Source organism: Triturus cristatus, chromosome 7 (genome assembly GCF_964204655.1).
Source record: "Triturus cristatus chromosome 7, aTriCri1.1, whole genome shotgun sequence".
Taxonomy (NCBI): Eukaryota; Metazoa; Chordata; class Amphibia; order Caudata; family Salamandridae; genus Triturus; species Triturus cristatus.
This window is the reverse complement of record NC_140590.1, coordinates 219,884,409-219,900,485: the sequence shown is the minus strand read 5'-3', so window position 1 is coordinate 219,900,485 and position 16,077 is coordinate 219,884,409. Positions and strand designations below refer to the sequence as shown.

At 43.1% G+C, this 16,077-nt stretch overlaps 1 protein-coding gene across 1 annotated transcript in view; it reads left to right on the top strand.

Moving 5' to 3' along the window:
• LOC146809262 (uncharacterized) overlaps positions 1-16,077 on the top strand; it is a 270,600-nt gene that overhangs the window by 157,336 nt on the left and 97,187 nt on the right. Inside the window, exons 60-66 of the mRNA XM_085614851.1 lie at positions 6,433-6,632; positions 6,971-7,363; positions 8,310-8,596; positions 9,855-10,132; positions 10,425-11,017; positions 12,103-12,670; positions 13,728-14,320. Coding sequence (XP_085470977.1) covers positions 6,433-6,632; positions 6,971-7,363; positions 8,310-8,596; positions 9,855-10,132; positions 10,425-11,017; positions 12,103-12,670; positions 13,728-14,320 — 2,912 coding nt within the window. The remainder of the gene's footprint in view (positions 1-6,432; positions 6,633-6,970; positions 7,364-8,309; positions 8,597-9,854; positions 10,133-10,424; positions 11,018-12,102; positions 12,671-13,727; positions 14,321-16,077) is intronic.

Genomic DNA, 16,077 nt, shown 5'->3' with positions numbered 1-16,077 from the left:
GGCAATAATGAAATTATGTGTGTGTTCTATGTACATTTGATTAATGCTTTATTGGTAAAACTTGTATGTAGAATGCCTCTGAATTCTAGCCAAGATTGTATGAGAAATTCACCACTTTGCTTATAAGCAGTCTGTGGTACAGGCCGGCGTCCATAACTCTAGTTTCACATATAGTGACAGCTTCATATGCATATTTATGAAGCTACACACATTAGCACCATCTGAAATTGAGGATTTCTTTTTTTATTACAGTTCTTTCAATTTTGTGTTTCGAAACCTGGGCTAACATAGCGCCAAGAGGGCTTTCGCATTGTATGGGCCATACTGTTTGCTCGGCTCTCTGAATTCCGGATGTGAATTCATGGGGTGTAGCAGCTGGTGCAGTGGCACCGAGGCTCAGGGATTTGAAGGGCCATAGTGTGTTACATCCGCTGCAGATTTTAAAAAAATAGACAAGTTCTATTGTTTTTTTGTTTGCTTTTTACAAATGCCTGCCTGGGGGTCTGTATCTCTGTTTACCTATGACATGACAGGGAGTTAAATTGACAGGTGGGGCTTAGCAGTGGAGCAGAGCAATGGGGAACGGCTGAGAAGATAAAACGAGAAAGATGATAGGAAGGCTAGAGAAGGAAAGAAAGAGAAGCGATGGGAGCGTAACAAGAAAGGGTAGCATGAACAACAAGCATTTGCAAAGCCAATGTGTCTTGACAATGGCAGAGCGATGAGCCTTTGGCATTGTTAATGTGAATGTTTTTTAGCTGTATGTTGACGGGCTTTGCCAATGATTGTTTATTTGTGTCTATATTCCCTGGAGTGCGCTTGTCAGCCCTGTTTCTTCGCAAGGGAATCACTATGAATACGGCACATGATTGAGCCAGGGAAGTAACAGCGAATATCCAAGAAGTCAGTTACAGACGCAGCCAAAAGATAAAGGGCAAGACGAGCACCACGTCAAAAAGTGCTGATTATTCAAATATACTTATGGGAGGCAAGATGGTGAAAAACAAAACGTTTCGTTGAGCCGAAATCAAAAATCCGCAGCTGAGCGTAATCTAGAAGATTAAGGTGCAAGATGACGCTGTGTGTGTTTGTAAATATAAATATTTGCTATCTAGACATTCGAGAGGCATTCGTTGAGCAACAGCATCGGAGAGGCAGTGTCTTTGGTTCGACCGACTGTTGCTAGAAAAAACAGGAGTGCTGCATTTGGTTAACAGAAGTTGGGCGGTGCGCTTGGGGAGGGATTAACACCTGACGAGGCATGACGTGTGCATGCCCTTGATAAATGAGGAGAAAAACAAAATGGTGCGACGAAGGTTTCCCAGGGTTCTTTGGCCTTAGGTAATACAACTGGCGCTGTCATTTAATGCCAACATGAAATTTTTAGTTATAATTTATTTTATTGATAAAGTTTTGTATAGCGCTTTACAATTTGAGGGAGAGGAAGATAATAGTTGTAGTACAATTATCAAAAGGATTACCAACCCAAACAAATCAAATATGCATATCAAACAATAAGGTTACGAACAAAAGGCACAACAAAGCGTAAGATAATAATTGGACCATGGAGAACAGGGAGGGGAGCAAGTGACTAGTAAAGCAGAATAACACCAAAGGCAGGACTTAGGGTGTAAGTCCAGAGTATCAGAGCAGACGATCCGAGACCCTTTTAAGGTAGGAACTTGTTCATGAGGAATCTTTCTACTTCCAATTTGAAGGCAACCTTGGAGGAGATTCTGCTTATTTCCGGTGGGAGAGAGTTCCAGATCTTCGGCACAAAGCCGGAGAAAGCTCATTGACAAGTTCTCTTTTTGCAAAAGATCTGTGGTTTCAGGAGGAGAGAGTTGGCCCTCCAAGAAGGTCTACCCCCTCCGGATAATTCTAGTTTTTGCGCTAGATAACTGGAGGTTTTGACATGGAGGGCTTTGTGAGACAGACAGGCAATCTTAAGCTGAATTCTGGCTTCATAGGTCAACTAATTTAGGGATTTTAAGACTGGGAAGATGTGCTCGTTTCTTTTGGTACCCGTGACGAATCTGGCTGCCGCATTCAGTGAAGCCCTTAGTGGGGCCAAGGTGTATTTGGGGAGGCCACAGAGTGTAGCACTGCCATTCTCTTGCCTTGGCAAAACAAGCGCTTGGACCACTTGCTTGAAGTCCGTTTGTGGGAGGAAAGGTTTGAGATTCCTGAGTATCCTCATTAGGTGATTAGCTCTCTTGCTGATATGATTTTTCATGTTCAGATGCTTGTCTAGGGTTGTCTAAGAGATTTTCCTGAGTCAACAATGAGAGGGGAGCAGTTGAAGGCAGTGAGGTGGTTCATCCAAAGGTCTATCTTGGGGATTTGATTCGGGGTAGAAATGAGAAGGAATTCTGTTTTGGAGGTGTTGAGAAAGTGGTGGTTCTCAGTTAACCAGTTTTGAGTATTTACTAGGGTAGAGTTGAGTGATATGAGGTTATTCGTGGGAGGAGATTTTCAGATAGAGTTGTGTATTATCCGCATACATATGGAAGAGAATGTCTGCGGAATTTAGTGCATTAGCTAAGGGTTCTGAGAACAGATTGAAGAGTATGGGGGATAGGGCGGACCTTTGGGGGACCCCCATGGATACTAGTGATGGCTGGGAGAGTGAGTGGTTCACCTTAACTCCTTGGGATCTGTGGTGGAGGAAGGACGAGAACCATTGCAGCACCGCACCAGAGATGTTCACCGTGTGCTTCAAAATGGATAGGAGGTTGTCGTGATTAACAGTGTCAAATGCTGAGGAAAGGTGAAGGAGAATAAGGAGGCAGGATTAATTTTGGTCGAGCATTTTTAAAATGTCATCCATAACTTGAGTGAAAGCCGATTCGGCGCTGATCCCACTATGGAAGCCAGATTAGTGTTGGCCAATGAGGTGGAAATTCTCGATGTGGGCACAGAGTTGAGATTGGACGCATTTTTCTAGGAGTTTGGCTAGGGTGGGGATGTTAGAGATAGGGCGGAAGTTGTTAAGGTCGGTACTATCTGCTGTAGGCTTTTTTAGGATAGGTGTTACCTGAGCAGCTTTTAGGCAATCAGGGATCGTACCTTCTGAGAGTGATGCATTGACAATCTTTACCGAGATGGGGGTGACAACCTCCTTCAGTTATTTGAAGATGGACGGTGGTAATGGGTCGCTAAAATGATTAGATGGGTTGATGCTCTGAAGAATCTTGTTAGTGTCTCTTTCACTGAGGGGAGTGAAGATGACCCATGGGGCATTGTTCTCAGTGTTCAGGCTAGTCGGTTTGATTTTCTCTGACGGGTCCGGGGGAGTGGTCGCAGCCCCCCGGATAGCAATAGCGCCTTCCTGGAGTCAACATCAATATTGATGAGCCTGGATTTCTCAGCAAAGAAGGCAGCCAGTTCATCGCATAAAGGTGGGCTGACTCCAGAGACCGAGCAGTTTGGTGTTTCCACCGATTGTTGTTTCACTAGCCCAAAATGTTTCTTGAGGCAATTAGCGGCTTGATTGAGTTGGGATCTGAAGTAGTCGGCCTTAGCAATCTTAATTTGTTTGTTATAGGAGCTCCTTACCATTCTAAGGATTTTTAGTTGGTCTGAAGATGGATTAAATTTCCAGGATCGTTCGCTTGCCCTAAGGTTGCGGCGCTCCGTGTTTAAGTTGTCGTTGAACCACGGTTTGGAAATTTTAGTTGCGGCCGTTTTCTGTTGAAGTGGAGCAATGGAATCCATGATGCTAGTGATAGTAGAGTTGTATAAGTTAGTGAGTGCATGTACCTCAGTCATGTCAACTTGTGGAGAGAGGACAAATATACAATTGGTTGCTAGATCTGTTGTATTGATATTTCTGAGGTCCCTTTTCCAAACATTCGATTTTGTTTGTTGAGTAATAAATCCAAGTCAGCCTCTCGTAATTCAGATGGATGACTTTATTGTGTACAACCACCGACAGGTACATCAACAGGTCGGCCGCTCAGTGTCCCACTCGCCAGAATGCCGATCTCATCCAGAATCGTGAGACCCACATTCTGTCGCCAGGACAACCACTGCCTTCTATTCAAAGACATACCAAACATGCAAATTACAACACATCCCCTTTACAACAACACAAAATTTGCAGCACTCCAACTAGAGTGATACTATTAACTTTAAAGAAAACAAAATTCTTACATTCTACACACATGCCTTACCGAAGGTAATTAGCACTAATACAAAACATAATCATCAAATCTTGACGGTATGAACTTCTGTCTACTTGACCTCACAAAACCTCCCATCCTTCTTTCCAGATCTCCACTAAGAACATTAGCTGCACCTGGTTTCATGCCATCAAACTTAACCAGCCTAGACATGCTCCAAGTACATCCATTGTCCAAAGTTACGTCATTTTTCTTTATATCCATGATGACAAAAGGATCTGAAAAATTGGACATCCCTTTGTGACAATGTTTCACTCTTCTCACCAAGACCTTATCACCAACATTCCACATCCTCTTCCTGACAGACCTCTTGTCATCATAACGCACCTTGTATTTTCTCTGAAGCTAGTTGACAGAAGCTGTGCCCGTCCCAAAATCTCGCAATCCAAAATCCAAAATCTTTAAATAAATCCAAATGGGTTCGCAGGGGAATCGGTGTTTGTGACTTGTCCCCAATCAAGCTCGTCGCCAGTAATAAATCCAAGTCAGCCTCTCGTAATTCAGATGGATGACTTTATTGTGTACAACCACCGACAGGTACATCAACAGGTCGGTCGCTCAGTGTCCCACTCGCCAGAATGCCGATCTCATCCAGAATCGTGAGACCCACATTCTGTCGCCAGGACAACCACTGCCTTCTATTCAAAGACATACCAAACATGCAAATTACAACATTGAGCCTTGAGGAATGGGATGATTTTCTATTATTTTGGTGCTTGCATTAGGACTCATGTCGTCCATTGACTCCAAAGGGTCAATTAAGTGGTATAAAGGTCAGTTTTAAACAGAGATGCTTGAGCATTGTTGGGGTGACAAGTCTGGCAATCGAGAAAGGCACATGTAATATTCTATATCAGGCTTTCATGACTGCCCTGTTCAGTGCTTAATTTGTAACAAATGCCAGGGCTCTTCTGAGAATACCATTGCAGCCTGCACCATGCATTGACCCTGCCAGCCCTGCCAATAACAATACCAACACAACACCTATCCATTACAATCGTACCAGCGTGACATTTCAAACTATATCAGGCCACACAAAGCTATAATAATGGTATGGAGGTGCTCCCACAACTGTAGGAAAGCCACATCTGCTAAATGATGTGACATATGCAGACCGACAAAAAACTTCACATTATCACAAAGAGTTCATGTAAAGTGTTAGGAAAATATTTCACTTGAACTCAATGGTTAAATACTGGTGTCTGCATTGATTGTGTGATAAGTAAAGGCTGGTGTCTACATTGATTATGTGATGGGTGAAGGCTGGTGTCTTCCTCGGCCATGTGATAAGTTATGGCTGGTGTCTGTTTTGGTTATGTGATAGCTAAAGACTGGTGTCTGCTTTCATAATGGGATAGGTAACGACTGGTGTCCGCATTGGTCATGTAATAGGTAAAAGCTGGTGTCTGCTTTGGTTATGTGATAGGTAAAGACTGGTGTATGCACTTGTTATCTGATAGGAAAAGACTGGTGTCTGCTTTAGCCATGTGATAGGTAAAAACTGGTGTCGGCTTTCGTAATGGGATAGGTAAAGACTGGTGTCCGCATTGGTCATGTAATAAGTAAAGGCTGGTGTCTGCTTTGGTTATGTGATAGTTAAAGACTGGTGTCTGCTTTGGCCATGTGATAGGTAAAGGCTGATGGCTGTATTACTAATGTGATAGGTAAAGACTGGTGTCTGCATTGGTCATGTGATAGGTAAGGCCTGGCGTCAGCATTGGTTATGTGATAGTTAATGGCTGGTGTATGCATTGATCAACTGATAGGTAAAGTCTGGTGTCTGCATTGCTCATGTGGTAGATAAAGGTGGCATCAGTATTGGTTAAGTGATAGGTAAAGGCTGGTGTCTGCATTGTTCATGTGATAGGTAAAGGCTGGTGTCTGCATTGCTCATTTCATAGGTAAAGGCTGGTGTCTGCATTGCTTATGTGACAGGTAAAGGTGGCGTCAGTATTGGTTATGTGATAGGTAAAGGCTGGTGTCTGCATTGTTCATGTGATAGGTAAACGCTGGTGTCTGCATTGCTCAATTGATAGGTAAACGCTGGTGTCTGCATTGCTCATGTGATCAGTAAATGCTGGTGTCCGCATTGGTCATGTGATAGGTAAAGGCTGTTGTCTGCAATGTTCATGTGATAGGTTATACTTTTCGTCCTCTGAAGCTCATAGTGTCTGTAATTCTGCATTGTCTGACTGCTAAGTTTCTTAGCGCATGATAACAGACAATGTATTCCTTTTGCTTTCTGTAGCCATGGAGTGTCCAACAAACAGCCATTATGAACTTTGCCACCGGAGGTGTCAGGACTCCTGTGTCTCCTCCTCTTTGCTCCCACACTGTGATGCCCCCTGCTCTGAGGGCTGCGTCTGTGTTGATGGGTACCAAAGAAGCGGGGACAACTGCGTGAGAGCCGAGCAGTGCGGCTGTCAGCACGAGGGGATGTACTACAGCGTGAGTATAACTTCTTCTTCACTGGTATTGCAGATGATTAACTTCACATTTCAAATATATCTTCGGTTCAGTCTCCTCCTATTCTCTTATAGCCTTGTTCTCTTGTCTGTCTGTCTATATATCTATCTCCCTCCAATCTCTGCTTCTCTTCTTTTTACATGTCTTATCCATGAATGTCTGTCCTGTCCTGTAACTCTGGCCTATACTATCTTTGTGTTCTCATGTCTGAGGATGTCGTGTCTTGCCTGTCTCTTTCCTTTCTGTTACATGTTATCCATGCATGGAATTACTCTGTCTTCAGTTTCCTCTCCATATAAACCCCTTCCTCTGTCTCCCAGGTTGGAGAATACATCTGGCTCTCTGACTGCTCCAAGAGGTGCCGCTGTGACTCCACTGGTAACTTCCGCTGTGCTAGCAGCAGTTGTGCCCAGCAACAGGAGTGTGCAGTGAAGAATGGGAAGCTAGGGTGCCAGAGCCCTTGGGCAATCTGCACGGTGACGGGAGACCCACACTACCACACCTTTGATGGCACTGTAGCCAATTTCATGGGAACCTGTGCCTACGAGATCAGCCAGGGCTCAATCGCTCCTTCAGGATTCTCCTACCGGGTGGTGGCAGAGAACAGACGCTACCAGAACCCCAAAGTGTCTTTTGTGTACCGCGTCACCGTCTGGCTGAGCAGCTCTGATGGGAACACCACGCTGGTCTTTGAACAAGGAAAAGTTCCTCTGGTGAGATCAACAATTTGTCTGTATTATCAATTATTCACGTTTCCTTACTAATCATGTCCACCTGATTCACTGTTTAAAAGCTCCCTCCCCAGATGCAAGAGCTTCACAGCATAATTCGACCACATTTTTGAAGAAAAGTGTGTTTTTTTGGTGTGTAACAATCCAACGTTTAAAATGGACATAGGAAAATAGACTTACACATCAGTCAAGGCCAAAGCAAACATTACTCATAATATTGTTATTGGAAATATGTATTATAATTATTTAAGTTTGTGTCACAATCACTTAAAACAGGCAAATGCAGCCTCTGGAAGACACTTTTTAAACATTTGATTCCATATTTGCGTTGAGAATGATATGGATGCAGAAAAGTGTGCTCCAGTGCAGTACTGTAAGATTCGTGTTTTTACAATCATATTCTTTGTTCTTATACAGTTAGATAAGATTATAAAAATTGGGGTTTTGATTACTTTGATTAAATGTACTAGCAATCTTCTTCGATATTGACTTATTTCAGGTAGCTCCAAAAAGGCATCATGGCATACCAAATGTCAATTTGCAGTTTAATCGACAGGAATCCTGTCTTAGTGTACCGTGAGTTCTGGTAACCGCTGCCATGTGCTCTCACTATGCACAGTGAGTGCATAACTAGTGTCATCTTTCAGAGGGACCAGAAGAAACTATCGATCTCTTGTTATTGATTCCAAAACTCCTCGCAGTCTTTTCAGTGTTCAATTCAGAAGCTCTTTTTAGAAAAGTCGTGAGTCGGCACTTTAATGAGTTAACCAAGAAATATTTGAGGCCACCTGCAATTAATTGACTCTAATTACCTACTACATGATATTTTGCCAGCAGACTGCGGTAGTTACAACGCGATTGATTCACATTTGGCTCTTGTTGCTTTTAAAAATCGTTCTCAGTCAAAGGGATATTTTATGTCTTTCAGATGAATGGAGTCAAGACCAGACTCCCAGCCGTGATGGGATCTCTTGGAAGCGTCACAGCGGCCAAGAGCGCCATCTCTGTGGACACAGCCTTCGGGGTCCGCATCCAGTACAACGGGGTAAACACAGTCACAGTACAAGTTGGGCCCCAGTACAAGAACCAAGTGCGGGGGATGTGTGGCAACTACAACGGAAACCCCAAGGACGACAAGGCGAAGCCGGATGGAACTCTTGCGCGCAGCGATGCAGAGTTTGGGAACTCCTGGAAAGCAGACATCGGTTCAGCAGGGTGAGCCATTTTACGTCTCAACTGTCAGCAAAGAAACACTAAAATATATGCAGCATTCTGTGGGTCGAGGAAGTGTTTGATGATTTGTTTCTTGTCCTTGCACGGTAAGTGATATTTTTGTCCCAAATATGTCAAATTAAAATGACCACAATACCGATATACCAAGGTCAGATATACGTTTTATGATATAATGAGACACTATTGAAGTTTAGAGGAAATAAATGGAGGATGATACAGGGGGCAGTGAAATGTATAGTGAATAATATACAGCAAGGTCAGTAGGAGCTGCTCATGAAATGTTCATAAAAAGCATGAATGAATGAATGAAGCCGGTGTGTAAAGCCCTCTGTAATCCAGAAAGAGCTTCCAGGCGCTGGGGAGAGATCGGAGAAATTATTGAATTTGGGTCCTATCAATGGGACATGGAGGCATCCCGGAGATCCGCACCAGAAACCGCAATCACTGAAATATGAATGATGTCAACTTCTCAGCACCAAAAGTGCTTTACAAAAAACATGAGTTCAGTGCACCTCAGTAACCACCAGGGCCCAAAGGGGGCTCGGCAAGGCGGTGGCCACTAGTTAAGAGGCACACAGCCCTAGCGCTAGCATCATCCACGACCTGCCTAGCCAAGGGGTGCAGGACAAGCCCCCCTTCGGTGCGGACCCTTCCATGCTCTGCAAGGGGCAGACCAAAGGGGTAACTCCAAGGGTGGCCGCTTTTGAATGAGTCTGTGCCATCTGTGCCTCCTAGCTTTACTGCTTCCCATACCGCTGCACTACGGGCATGATGCCATCCACTGGATGCTGTGCATGCCACACACACTCTGATTGGTCCCTGCATTGTGTGCCAGCATCACCCCGTCTTCACCAAAGGAGGGTATTATAAGCACAGACATGGCCTGCCCTGCTCCCCGCTGGGACTCTTCGCAACTGGACTCATTCACTTGGGAAGAGACGAGTAGTACAATTCTCACTAAATCTTACACTGAACGTTAAAGGAGTCTGTACTGCTGCGCATTCTGAGCTTGAGAAACAGCCGGAAATGGAAACAATCTCAGCTTATAAGTGTCTTTCTGAAGGGAGGAGTCGGGTAAGAGGAGCGACGTGATCAGTGTTTGTGAAACAGCAATGGTCGTGGTTTGAGGGCAATCATTGACAAGGAGGCATCTTCCCTCTGTTTGTTTTTAACACAAATTCAATTCATATTAAGTCAAAGACTCCTTATATGTGAGTTTCATTCTCTCTTCTCTCCTCAGGTGTGCGGATGATACAGGTGTGACCATCTCCAACGACACCACCTGCACTAATCTGGGAGCCATCGAGGCGCAGTGCAGGATCATCACCCGCCCATCAGGCCCCTTCGATGAGTGCCAGTGGCACGAGGACGCGGAACCATTTGTGGCCTCTTGTGTGTATGATCTCTGCTTCTACGGCACCAACAAGGGGATGCTCTGCACAGCTGTCCAGGCCTACGAGGAGGTCTGTAACCTTCACAGCTTGGTGATTCCAGACTGGAGGGCGGAGCTGCAATGTGGTGAGTCAACCACCCTTCTACACTGCTTTAAATACCTGGGCTGCCCCACTCCATTAATCCCTTTCACAATAATAGCCTGCACAAACAGTTATGCAGATGTTTAATTTGTGTTTCTCAGAAGCATTTGAATTTGAATTTAAAACCCCAATAGTCCCAACCACAGTGTTTACATAATATACAGAGAAGGGTTTAATTCAGCAGCAAGCAATATATTGTTCACAAGATATTCCACCTCTATCTTCAAACCAGTTAATTTAAAATTGATAAGTTTACTTTGTTTTGTTCTTCATAGATGACAACTGCCCTGAGAACAGCCACTATGAACTGTTTGGAACTGGCTGCCCAACCACCTGCCGCAACCTCCATCAGAGTGCCCCATGCGCCGCAGAGAGCGTGGACGGATGCTTCTGTGATGAAGGGTTTGCTCTTCACTCTGGCCTCTGTATCCCTGTAAGTCAGTGTGGCTGCACCATGGATGGCGTCTACTACAACCTGGGAGATGAGGTCTTCCTAACAGATACCTGCAGCCAGAAATGCACCTGTAATGCACAAGAGATGGTGTGTGAGGCCCACACATGTGCCGCTCTAGAAGAATGTAAGGTCATGAATGGAATCCGGAAGTGCTACCCTGTAGACAGCGGAATCTGCAGGGCCTCTGGAGATCCGCACTACCGCACCTTTGATGGAGTCACCTTCGACTACCAGGGCACCTGCAAGTACACCCTCAGCAAGTCTAGTTCCCAGACCGGCTCTCTCATTGACTTTAGCGTCGTAGTACAGAATGAGCACCGATCATCACCAGTGGTGGCCTGGACGCGAAGAGTGGAAGTAAATGTCTATGGGGAGCAGGTTTCCATAGCAAGTGGAGAATATGGCCATGTTCAGGTAATGAAAGACCTGATTTCTTTTAACATGCAGAAATTGTCCTAATCTACAAGAGACTGTGATGCATCTATTTGTTAATGACAGGTCTAAGCAGCCATTAGGAGAACAAATAAACAAGTAGCAAGAATGGGGAATAACAATAAATGTATAGAGCTATAGTGGAGATGGATTTGAGGCGTTTTTAACACGTTTAGTATACTGAAAAAAGAAATGAATAAAATATGTGTAGTGCATGAGTCAATTCCAGAGGTACAAGCCGTGAAGCTTGATTGCTTCTTGAAGAGGTAAAGTATAGCATCACTTCTGCACTTATTTGCATACTGGACATTTATTGCAAACAATAAAATGCCACGGGGAATGCCCAGAGTGCCAAAGAGCCATATGTTGTACACGGAGGTATACTGCTTTATATATAGCAAACACCAGGCAACTCACTTTTATGCAAAATCTTTAATTGCACTCAAGATTGCGAGCCTGACCTCATAAATACAATGCTGAGGATCCGATAACAAGCATGATGGGCGCTCACTAATGGCATTAGTTGGGTACTGCAAGCGACAGCCACGTTGATATGAGGAAAATAAGAGATTGAACTTCCATCACTAATAGATACATGAAGATGCACCACTTTGCGTAGGCATGTCTTATTCATTCATTTTATGCCACTCAACAGCCACACTGCAACTCAAATTATCCCCGCATAAATAAATTACCCATTTTTGTGAGAGACTCTAAAAAGTGACAAACTCGTTTCTAGACAAAATAAGAGCCAGTAGAACAAATGTGTATGCCAGTTAGTGGAAGTAAAGTGAATGAGGATGAGTACAGTAGATATCTTGTGTGGGTGACAAATCATAATGACAGGACCTGGGCGGTAGAAGTTACGTGAAGTTGTCTATTATGATGTACAAATGTCTACATCTGGTAATTTTTATGACTTCAAATATGATTAATCTATCGCGATTAAGAGTGTGTCTATGCAGAGCAAATGAAAATCAAATGTGAGGCATGGAGAAAGAAATTACAAAGAGCAACATTAGGTGCAATGCCCATATTTTAATGAAAACTATGTATAATTATTACAGATCAATGGCTTCCAAAATATTCTCCCAGTTTCCAGTCAATCTGGGAAGATCCAGGTGTATTACAGTGGCTCCTCCGCAGTCGTCCAGACAGACTTTGGCCTTGTAGTGTCCTATGACTGGTGGCATCACGTAGCTGTGCAGGTGCCTGCAGCATACTCTGGATCTCTTGCTGGCCTTTGTGGAAACTTCAATGGGAACAAGAGTGATGACTTGAGGGTTCCTGATGGATCTCTGGTGGAGAGTGTAGTCACCTTTGGAAATAGCTGGAAGGAAGAAGACGAGGACTCTGCTTTCAACTGCATAGACACTGACAATCCACCAGTGTGTGGTGAGGACATGGTGTCCCAGTTCAGCAACCAGAGCCACTGTGGAATCATGAAAGATCCAAACGGTCCCTTTAAAGACAGTATCAATGCTGACACCGAGATCTACTTCAAGAACTGTGTCTATGACATGTGTGGCACCGACGGCGATCAGCAGACACTATGTGAAATTGTGAAAAATTATGCCCATCATTGCCAGAGTCGTGGCAATGTCATCCAGCCCTGGAGGAGTCTCATTGGATGTGGTATGTCAAAAAAACATTTGTTATTTATTGATTTTACTCCTCATTGTGCCTTTTAGTTACCCCAGGTCAGTGTAGGTGAGTTACAGTTTTGAATCTGTAATGATGTGGACCCCAACCCGTGCAAGACAGACCCTAATATTACATTACTGTCCTGATTTTCTGAAACACATGAAATTTGACTTTACATGGGGAACAAATGCATTTCTGGGCCCCATCTTTAGACATGAGTAAATCCACACCTGCTGCTCATAGCTTACCTATAATTGCCACTAAACCACATATTATAATAAAACAAGCACAAAGGTGGGTATAATCTGCCTTCATCTTCCAAATAGAAAAAAAACCCTTCTTAATGAAATGTTTCCTTCTGTAAGTGAAAATCCGTTATATGTGATACTTTCACCATAGATTTACCTTTCATTTCATCACTGTAATCCTTATTTTTGTTAAATATTTTGGAAAATGGACCGATGGTGAGACATATAATATTCTGTTACATATGTTTCTTGATCCATCTGACTAAATCAGAATAAAATATTCGTCTTTATCCCTGTATTACCATAGTTATGTGTTTGGCTGATTAATAAAATAGTCCGCTGTTTTCTACATCATTGACACAGCTCTAACCTTTAAATAGGACTGGGAACACATTCTGTCCTCTTTGCAATAGGAACTGGTATTGAAGGGAACACTTCAGTGAATTGTACTGCTGGTTGTAGGAACCAGTGAGTCAATGTTTCCACATCCCTGTTTTATGTATTGCTTCCTAAGGCATGAGAAACACAGAAACATCTGTGATGTGTATACCGTGCTCCAAGGACACTGCTCTCGTATTACACACTATGCAAAATGGTATTTTTATTGTCATCATAATTAATATTATCATTATTATAATCAAAAGTAGCTGTAGTGGTAGGAGTGACAGTAGCAATAGTAGCGGTGTTAGCAATATGTTGTATTTCTTATTGTAAATATTTTGTACAGTTTTTCTGACTGTACAGTGATAAGCACCACGTATCCATGTACGTCTCAATTTAATGGCATTTGTATTTTACAGGCATTACGTGTCCCAGTAATCAGATGTACGAGTTATGTGGATCTTCTTGCCCTGCTACGTGTGCCAATGCCTCAACCGTCTGCCGCGGTCAGTGCAAGGAAGGATGCCAGTGTGAGAATGGGTTTGTTCTAAGTGGCACTGACTGTGTGCCGCCGAGTCAGTGCGGCTGCACAGAAAATGGGAAATACTACAGAGCAGGAGACGCTTTCTGGAAACAGGACAACTGCCAGACTTTGTGCCGGTGTGATGGCTCCACCAGGACTGTCCAGTGTTCACTTTCATCTTGTACCAATGGTGAGACTTGCACCACTGTGAAAGGCGTCTATGGCTGCCACGTTCTGCCTGATGGTATCTGCCGGGCCTCAGGAGACCCTCATTACACCAGCTTCGATGGGAGAAGGTTTGATTTCCAGGGCACCTGCAAGTACGTCCTGTCTGAAGTTCAAGGTTCCAATGGTTCTCTGCCCTTCTTCAGAGTGGAGGTGAAGAATGAAAGGTTGCAAGGCCTGCAGGTGGCGGTGACCAAGGAGGTCTTCGTTTCTGTGTATCAGACCCAGATACATCTCCAGAGTGGAAAGCGTGGCACAGTTGAGGTAAGTGATAGTCTAAAAGAAGTAATCCTAATGTATACCAACTTCACGCATACTTCATTATCAATAACTTAACCATGTTTTCTGAGCAGGAAACAGTGTTAATTAAAGCACTGATATTATAGATATATATATATATATACATCGATCTATATATATATATCTATACATCTATATATATATATATACATATATATATAGATAGATATATAGATATATATAGATATATTATCTACTGGCGGTCGCCAGTAGATAGTTATAGTTAGGACCGTGTTTCCATAGGAAATCTCAAAATTCTATTTTGAATAACTTTGGTGCCGGTTGACGAATCTTTGCGAAATTTTCAATACTAATGGGGCGCTCCGCTCAGCTCCTACCCTGAAAGTCTCGGGGGGATTCGTCAAGCGGGGGCCGAGAAAAAAGGGGGGTCCCAAAACGCGTTTTCCCCATGCATTTTCCCATAGGGTCTTTAGTCGAAGGTACAGCCTGAACGGCTGAACAGAATTACTTGAAATTTGGCAGAGGGGTAGTCCTCAGGTCAGGGATGTGCCTTTTGCATATATGGAGTCAATCTGTTCAGTAGTTCCTGAGAAAATTGCAGTTAAAGCACATACATATCTATAGCCGCGCACCCTAACGTGCGCAAGCGTAATTCTGATTGGTGGTTACATGTCAGTCAACGTTCGAATCAGTCGAAATCAGGAAGTGTCGACCGCCATTTTGGTTTTTTTCAGTGCGAGAGTGAAAAAGGAAGGTGGTGAACGTGAAAAGGGGGTAGGGTAGAGAGTTCCTGACCCCCTAGCCTTTGTCAGGGGGTCCCTGAAGGACTCCGAAGGCAGAAAAAAACATTTTAATTTTCTTTTTTTTAAATCACGGTGAAAAACCATAAAAAAAAAAAATACATTTAAACGTAGTTTATTGTAAAATAAACATATAAAAAAATAATAATACATACATAACTTAGCATTTTAAAAAACGTACAAATTCACTGAAAAAAACATACGTTTCACACACGTTATAGTTAGGAATTAGCATTTAAAACACCTTGCAAATTCACTTAAAAAACCAGAGGTTTCACACATGTTATAGTTAGGTGGACATTTCACTCGTAAAAAAACAATGAAATTCCCCCGTTATAGTTAGTTCAGATAACTATAACTCGCGCGACCGCCACTCTATCACAAGGATGATGTCATCAGTGATGTCAAGAGTGATGCCACTGACCATGTCATGAGTGTTGCAATATGTGACGTCATGAGCAGGATTGCGGGCGCGCGAGTTATAGTTATCTGAACTAACTATAACGGGGGAATTTAATTGGTTTTTTACGAGTGAAATGTCCACCTAACTATAACATGTGTGAAACCTATGGTTTTTTAAGTGAATATATATATATATGCACACCAGGACCGATGTAGGTCGAAACGCATCTTCTTTTGTTTGTGCCGCATATTAATAAAACTGTGAATTCCACCTCCGTTGGTGTAGCTGGTTATGGATCTCCTCGCCAAGAAGGGATTGAAGCATATATATATATATATCTATACATATATATAGATAGATAGATAGATAGATAGATAGATAGATAGATAGATAGATAGATAGATAGATAGATAGATATATAGATAGATAGATAGATAGATAGATAGATAGATGTGATCTACGAATCAATCTAACCACTTCATAAACGTGGAATAAACCCATAATTTTCTGTGTCAGGGAAAATGATTCTTTTCTTCCTGTTGCTGACGTGGTTAGAT